This window comes from Blennius ocellaris (genome assembly GCF_963422515.1).
Source record: "Blennius ocellaris genome assembly, chromosome: 18".
Classification (NCBI taxonomy): domain Eukaryota; kingdom Metazoa; phylum Chordata; class Actinopteri; order Blenniiformes; family Blenniidae; genus Blennius; species Blennius ocellaris.
The window spans coordinates 1,138,799-1,147,146 of NC_137667.1; the positions used below are offsets into that span (position 1 = coordinate 1,138,799).

The window sequence follows — 8,348 nt, forward strand, 5'->3', positions numbered from 1 at the left end:
CGGTGGCAGGCTGGAGGCCGGACGAGACTCTGGAGGCTGTTGTGTGTCTCTGTGCGCAGAGGGCAGCCGGGACCAGTCCCTCATCGACCTGCTGGCCGGTCTGGAGGACGACGGCTTCTGCCGGACCCCCGCCCGCCAGAGCTCGCAGCCCCTCCCCTACCACTGCAACAGCGACGAGGAGGAGGCGGAGCCGGAGCTGGACGAGGAGGAGACGCAGCTCAGCAGCCTCATGTCGCAGCGGTGGGACAGCGAGCCCCCCGAGAGCCCCCCGTCCTCCGTCAGGTCGGTCCAGCGTGGAGGAATACATTTTTAAAAGCTCGTTCACACGTAAGGCGGCGAGCGCCTCGCTGGAGCCACCGTCTCGGGGCTGATGAGCCACAATCTCCGACCTTGTTTCTGCAGCTTTGCTCTGGCGATGAAAGGGATTCGTCGTGAATAATCAGGATTAAAAATATGAACGTGGTGCACAATAAGGGTTCAGTTCTACAGGAGCCATCAATTTCCTGCTTCTTATTGATCCTATGTGAAATGCACCGCGGTGCATGCTAGAGGTGGTGCATGCTAGGTGCAGTGCATGCTAGAGGCGGTGCATGCTAGGTGCAGTGCATGCTAGAGGCGGTGCATGCTAGGTGCAGTGCATGCTAGAGGAGGTGCATGCTAGGTGCAGTGCATGCTAGAGGCGGTGCATGCTAGAGGCGGTGCATGCTAGGTGCAGTGCATGCTAGAGGAGGTGCATGCTAGGTGCAGTGCATGCTAGAGGCGGTGCATGCTAGGTATGGTGCAGTGCATGCTAGAGGAGGTGCATGCTAGGTGCAGTGCATGCTAGAGGCGGTGCATGCTAGGTGCAGTGCATGCTAGAGGCGGTGCATGCTAGGTGCAGTGCATGCTAGAGGAGGTGCATGCTAGGTGCAGTGCATGCTAGAGGCGGTGCATGCTAGGTGCAGTGCATGCTAGAGGCGGTGCATGCTAGGTGCAGTGCATGCTAGGTGCGAAGCGGCGGATCGGTGTTTGTTTTGAAAAAGAGAGAATTTTTGTTGTTGCTAACATGAATTGTTAAGTGTTTATTAAACAAGTAGAGTGCAGATGATCAAAATTGTCAAACCAAGACTTCTAACGATTAAAACGGATCATGTGACTTCACACGGCAGCAAGTCGAGGTTGTTGGTCAGAGTCCGGGGCAGCTGGGAGCGGAAAGCTATTGGTCGATCGGCATTTGTGGGCGGGGCTTAGCAACAAGTCAATTTAATGTTGAGTGGGCCGGACCGATAACGTAGTACCATAATAACCTCTGAATTACAAATTAAAAGCTTTTGTTTGTTGAGGCGTCGAGACAGAAAATATCCTTTCTTTCATGAGTCTGTTTACTCATGCAAAATATAACAGGATTAATGTGTGTGTGCGTGTGTGTGTGCGTGTGCGTGTTTGTGTGTGTGTGTGTGTGTGTGTGTGTGTGTGTGCAGACCCAGTGTGAAGGACACGGAGGACGCCCTGAGTGACGACCACCAGGACTCTTCAGACGAGGACATGGAGTGGAGCGGGCACAGCTCTCCGTTCGCCAACCTGTCCATCCTGCAGCTGGACGGGGCCGCGGATGAGAGCAGCGGTGAGTCCACACACACACACACACACACACACACACACACACACACACACACACACACACACACACACACACACAGAGAGCCCAACATTAAAACACACCGGTGTGGCACCAAAGCAGCTGAACTCTTGTCCTCCTGTGTCTCTAGATTCGTCTCTAACCGACAGCGGCTCCATGACCCAGTCTTCCCTCACGGTGACGGAGAAGATGCTGGGGAAGAGAAACCCCTTCCCCGGTGAGACGGTGCCACTGGAGACCCCCTCGTCTGCAAAGACCCTTCTGGAGCTCAAACACCACGAGCACCGGCCGGTCCGTGTGCTGGACACCGAGCCACCGCTGGACAAGCACTTTCAGATTAAGAGCGGCCAGGACGGCAGCAGCGAATGTTCAACCGGCTTCAGGGTGAACAAAGAGATTCCCTACATGCCGCCCGTCAAGCACCCCGTCCCCTGCAAGACGGCCGGCCAGCCGGAGGTGTCGCAAATCTGCGTCGACGCGGAGGACATCACGCCCCTGTACGGCTACGACAAGGCGGACCGGGAGGGTTTCTCGTTCGGCAACGGGAAAGTCACCAAGAACAGGAAGAAGTACGGCAGCATCAAGAATGTAGAGAGCAACTGTCTGTCCATCCTCCAGAACCACAGGACCTTCGCTTTCTGCTACTCCGAGCTGAGGAACTGCTCGGCCAAGACGGAGCTGGAGCTCAGCGCGAAGGAGACGAAGAGTCCCATCCTGAGGAGCATCGCCGCGGCGCCGTCGCCGAACAAGGACGAGTTCCTGGATCCGCAGGAGGAGGAACTGGGCCCGGACACCGAGGAGGGAGACGTGGGCGAGCTCAAAATCAGGTACGAGGACTATCAGGAGAACAAGACCGAGCGGACCATTGTGGCCCAGCAGGAAGCGCACTACGAGTTCTTTCCCAGCGTCATCCTCTCCAACTGCCTCAGCAGGAAGAAGGCCGGGACCAAGAAGCTGGGCGACACCCTCAACAAGCTGGAACAGACCCAGCCTCGCCGGTCGAAGCTCAAGAAGCGGTTGGGAATGACTGGAAATAAGATAAAGATTGTCCAGAACCTGACCTCCGACAGCCAGGATGGCACCACTCCCACACCGGATCCCGCCTCGCTCACGCCTCCTTACCCAGAGACCACAGAGTCCGAGATGTCGGCGTCTGAAAGCCAGCCCGCCGAGGACACACCGGTTCCAGAGGGGCCAATCACAGAGCCGGTGTCGGAAGTGGAAGAGGAGAAAGAAAGTGGGGAGATGTCAGACAGTGAGCAGACCGTAGAACCGACCCAACCCGTCGTCTCCAGCTCCTCCGCTGGTTCCTGTTTCTCCGAGGAGGCGAAGGACTCGGCCGACGACAGCCCCACGCAAGAACTCTCCGCTAAAGTCACCTGCACCAAACCGTCGGCGCTGCCCGGGAGTAAATACACCCTGAGGGCCAAACGGAAGATGAACGGCGACGGGGAGGAGGGAGAACCGTCCGGCACCGCTCGTTCCAGAAACTCCGCCAAAGAACAGCCGAAGGAGGGCGGCGTGTCCAGCGGGCAAGAGGTGAAGTCTCAGAAGAGACGCAAGAAAGAACCTCCGATCATAATCAAGTACATCATCATCAACAGATTCAAAGGGCAGAAAAACATGCTGGTGAAGATGTCCAAAGTGAACGCACAGGAACCGCTGGTGCTGTTGACCCCGGACAGGCTGGACAGGTACGATAAACTGGCTCCTCTTAAAGAGTTCTGGCCCAAGGTGCCAGAATCCACCGCCGTCAAGTTCCCAGTCACCGAGCCCAAGGCCAAAAAACATCCCAAAAGAAAAGCGAAAGTGGGCTCGTCGACTAAAAAGATGGTGAACAACCCCAAAGCCAGAATCAGAAAGGCGGGGAGGGTCAAAAGGAGCGGAGGCTGCCAGAGGGGCTTGGTCCTGCCCTCTCTGCCTCCAGCTCGGCCTTGTTACTGTGAACTGGCCGACGACCACGACTCCGAGTTCACCGACGTCATGCTGGAGCTGGGCTACCTCTCCGATCGGTCCCCCAGCCCCATCAACGTGTCCCCCCCACGCTGCTGGTCCCCCAGCGACCCTCTCATGGACGGTCCAGAGCAGCTGATCAACCCGCTCAGCGACCCTTGCCTCAGCTCTGCTGCTCAACGGCCGCGCAGGGCGTCTTCGCCCAAAGTCGCACAAAAGAAGCGCCAAGCTGCCAAACCCAAGAAGTCGGCAGAGGTCGGCAAAAGGAAACCCGGTCGGTCTGCTAAGAAGCCTCCCGAGGCAGAAGAGTCCAAGAGGGGGAGGCCGAAACGAGGCAGCGCCTCAGCCAGGCAGCGGAAGAAGGCCGAGGTGCCCGTCCACAGTGCTCCACCCACGCCGAGACCCCGACGAGCTCGTAAGACAACGACCCAGAAACCCAAACGGGGAGCCGGTTCCCAAGCTCTCTCCTCGCAGGACGAGTCGTGTCCTCCTCAGTGCTCCTCTACAGATCCCGACTCTCACTTTTTAGAACCAAAGGTTGAATACTGTGAGACTTCCATAATGGAGGTCAACCAAAGCGCTTTAGTTCCGGTCCAGACGAAGCAGACCGGGTGCCAGACCGCCGTGGTGAAGGCCGAGGCGCCCCAGGAGGAGTGCGCGGCTCCGGTTCCGCCGCAGGCTGGTCCGTCCTCGCGCAAACCCAGCGAGGACGGACGGCCGCCGCCGCCGCCGCCGCCAGCTTCTCCACAGGTGGGGAACGTCCCCACGCTCTGCGAGGTACCGTCCGGACTCGCTGTGCTCAAGCAGCTCCTCCAGAAGAGGCGGCAGGTCCAGGCTCTCCCCGTACAGCCGGTCGGCACAGACGGCCACTCCACCGCCGCGGCTCAGGCCGCCGCCCTGCTGAGTCCCGCGGACAAACCCAACAAGTCCCGGAAAGCTCCGTCCACGGCTCCCCGGAAGCCCAGGGCCCCGAAGTCGACCAATCCCCAGGATAAACGGCCCAGGAGCCGGAAAGCCAAGATCAGCAGCCCGGAGCCAAGCACGTCGGTGAAGCAGGAGGTCGGCGTGGACGAGGGCTCCCCTCTCTTCCTCGCCGAGCCCGGGCTGGAGAGTAACTGTAACTTCATGGAGGACAGCTTGTCGCCGGAGCTGCCGCACAACTACACCTTCGATATAAACGCCATTGATCAGACACAGTTCTCCAGTCCTTACAGCGGCAGCCAGTTCGTCCTGGCCGACAAGAACCTGCCGGTGAAGTTTCTGAGCGACGTCAGCCAGGAGGCCGTCTCCGCTGCCGAGAAGAAACCGGACAGGGGCCTTCATCAGGACCCCGACTGGCAGGAGGAGCGTCCGGCCAGCCCGGACCTCTTCGACAGGTCGGAGAACCGAGAGTCCGAGTCGAGCTTCGTGTCGTTCGAGGCGGACGAGGCGAAGAGCAGGGAGTGGGACCTGTCCTACGGCAAGGCCCACAACCTCAGCCCCTTCCAGGACTTCCACTGCGAGAGGAAAGAGCTGCTCTTCTCCGTCTTTGACCCCGTCCCGCCCCCGCCCCTGAGCTCCGCCTCCTTCGTCGACCACGACGGCTCGCCGACGAGCGAGCCGCCGGACGGCGCCGACGGCCTGACGTCGTCCGCCACGCCCGGCGGCTCGCCGTGCTCCGCCGGCTCGCTGTCGCAGGGCAGGGCGGGCCAGCAGCAGAGGGGGGCGGGGGCGGGGGCCGGGACCCACATCCTCAAGCCCCTCATGTCCCCCCCGAACCGGGAGGAGATCGTCGGCACCCTGCCGGACCTGGAGATGTCCGAGGCCACCTTCCAGGAACCCTTCTGTAGCGACCCTTCTGACGCACCGGGGAAACCAATGTAAGACCTGAATTCACTTTGCTTCTCGGGAAAACCGTTATTTTTTTAGGTTTTTGTTTACTGAAGCTCTCAGTGTTCTGTTGTAGTATCTCTATAATTATCATTATTATTATTATTATCACTGAATTTGAAATGACCCACAAAAAGACAGGAAGTCATGTTGTGACAAAACGGAAGTTTGCGTCGTCTCACAGAAACGATCTAGAGCTACGCCCGAGTTGGCATCGCTAACGTGATAGCCGTCACTGCGTGAAACACTGAGCAGAGAGCGTCTCCATGGCGACAGACGTTGATCTCCTCCATGAGGAGCCTCTCCCATCCAATTTGCATGGTCACTTTTTTCCACAGTATTTTGGGATTTATTCAAAAACGGTTGGTCGTTAACGTCTCAAAATCTATTCGGTTGTTCCTACGCTGGTGACGAATCATCCCCGAAGGTTTCGTGTAGCTCAGGTGAGGAGTTTTTGCGGAAAACTTGGTAAAATACTTGCATGTATACAAACCAATAAAAACGCGCAGGCGAAAAACGTAACTGTCGTTAGCGAAAGTAACTAAGCCTTTCAAATGTCAGCGTTGCGAATGTATTTATCCGCGGTTGTGCGGTTGGATGACTGGCGGGTGTGTTGAGTGTGTCTGCGAGGGATTTCAGTCTGACGCCGCCGCCGTCTCTTCCACAGGGAGGTCGGCGGCCGGAAGCTCACCGTGGAAACCAGGCTGACCAGGGAACTTTCAGAATTCAGCGGCGACCTGTCGCTGGAGGGGCTCTACTTCTGGAAGACGGCCTTCTCGGCCATGACGCACCCCGCCCCCGCCCCCGCCCCCGCCGCCACTCCCCCCTCCCGTCTGGGAGCTGCGGCGGAGAAGCGGCGGGCGGAGGCCGACCGGCCTGCAGACAAGAAGGTGGTTCTGCTGCCCTGCCGGAATCCTCCCACCCGCCAGCGCGTGCAGCTGTGGCTGGAGGCCCGGCGGCAGTACGAGAGCCTGCAGAGAGCGAGGAGGGAGGCGGAGCTTCTGAGGAAGGGGCGGGGCGACTCAGAGGACGGGAACCCGCAGGGAGGCGAGCAGCACCAGCAGCAGCGGTCGCCGGCGGCGGCTCCGGGCGCCTCCGGCTGTGTGAAGGTGGAGCTGTGCGGGAGCCCGTCCAGCGTCAGGACACCGAGGAGGAGGAAGCGAAGCCCCGCCCACAACGCGCGGCACGAGACCGCCAACCTCAGTCCCATTTCGGACGAGGGCAGCGTGGCTCCGGAGCCGGAGGACCAAGATGGAGGCGAGGAGGTGGAGCGTGACGGTAAAATCCCCTCTCCGGATTCCCCGGAGCTGCCGCCGTGGCAGACCGGACCCCGGGACCCGGACCGTCTGGCGCAGAGACTCTCGGAGGCCACCTCCAGCCCCCTCCCCCTCCCCCTCCCCCTCCCCCGCCCCCGCGACGGCACGCCGTTCATGAAGAGGCGGTGGCGGAACGAGGGCGACGCCCAGCCGGTGTGCAGCACGCCGATATCTGAAGGTGAGGAACCGGAAGTGACGGGAAACTAGCAGCAGCAGGTCGTTACAAAATAAAAGCAGCTCCGCCTGTTAATTTCAGTCCGTTTTCTCTTTCTTTCTTTTTTTTTTTTTATTTATCTATTTTTGGTTGAAAAATACACATAGGATATTGTACATATCATATCCTTTTCTTTTCTTTCTTTTTTTTTTAAAACAATAAAAATTACAAGAACAATAGAACCCAGTCTCTGACAGCAATATAATAATGAAATACTACGAATGTAAAGTAAAAAGTAAACAACAAAAGAAAAGAGAAAAAAATTTAATAATTAAATTCAACATGAATAGGATAAGTAATAGCAATAATGCTTTTAGAAAATAACAGTAACCACAACAATGACTAAGTAATAATAGTCAAAAAGCAAGAAAACTAAACAAAACAAACAGACCAAAAAAACCCTGTTTTCTCAACATGGATGTTAATTGTTGGTGTCTGTTGACCTGCAGAAGGTTCCAACTCTCAGAGGCTCCAGCAGAGGAGGCGGAGCCAAGCGGACCCACTGAGGCGGGTCCTGCTGACCACGCAGATGAAGGTCAGTCTGAGCCTGAGGCGCTTCCCGTCGGTGCTTCCCGTCGGTGCTTCCTCCTGACTCCTCCTCTTCCTGCTGCTCAGAACCAGTTTGCTGCCTGGAACGTGCCAAAGAAAGAAAACTCCCAGATTGAAGGAAACAGCATCTCCAACTCGTACGGCTTCAGAGTCAGTATGCAGAACCTGCAGGACGCCAAGGCTCTGCACGAGGTGACGGACGTTTGTTTGCACATCGGTTCCGTTCGGTCTTTATGCAAGTCTGTCAAAATGTCAACCGTTAAAAACAAACAGCCGCAGCATTGATCTAGACCAGAGTTCTTCAACCACACTGGTGTTTCCTCCAGATCGTCAGGTGGGAAATGATCACATTTCACATTTTCTTCTAAAAAAAAACCTTTGCTCTCACAGTGTGTTGCAGAGTAATCATGTATAAATACTCTTCACAACTAGAGGGCAGCACAGAACTTTGCCGGTGAAATGTAAAGTGACAGACGTCAGTGTGGTTCATCTCCACCTCCTGCTACCATCTTGTATCAAAGTACTGTGTCAGTGACAGTGATGGAGAAGTTTTTGAAAACCAGGATCTCAGCTCTTCATCCATCAGGTCCAGGTTTCACACTGAGGGAGGCACTATTAAAAAAAGTCCTTGCTTTCTGGATTTACTGGATTCCTGTTGATAGAACTTTGATGAGAAAGACTTTGATGTCTTTGATGAGAATGACTTTGATGTCTTTGATGAGAAAGACTTTATATTGTTAATAGAGGCTGCAGAGTTTAAATTCTAACATGTTCAGGTGGAGGTCTGACTCCAGAGTTTTACAAAGATAAAAAAATGTGTCTTGGCTCA

The 8,348-nt window shown here is 56.5% G+C and overlaps 1 protein-coding gene across 1 annotated transcript in view; it reads left to right on the forward strand.

The window, feature by feature from the left end:
* The window catches only part of rev3l (REV3 like, DNA directed polymerase zeta catalytic subunit), a gene marked incomplete at its 5' end in the record, with an annotated part of 34,110 nt that overhangs the window by 17,245 nt on the left and 8,517 nt on the right, over positions 1-8,348 (forward strand). The window contains 6 exons of the mRNA XM_080513955.1: positions 60-282; positions 1,461-1,603; positions 1,749-5,430; positions 6,108-6,934; positions 7,420-7,505; positions 7,586-7,711. Coding sequence (XP_080370081.1) covers positions 60-282; positions 1,461-1,603; positions 1,749-5,430; positions 6,108-6,934; positions 7,420-7,505; positions 7,586-7,711 — 5,087 coding nt within the window. The remainder of the gene's footprint in view (positions 1-59; positions 283-1,460; positions 1,604-1,748; positions 5,431-6,107; positions 6,935-7,419; positions 7,506-7,585; positions 7,712-8,348) is intronic.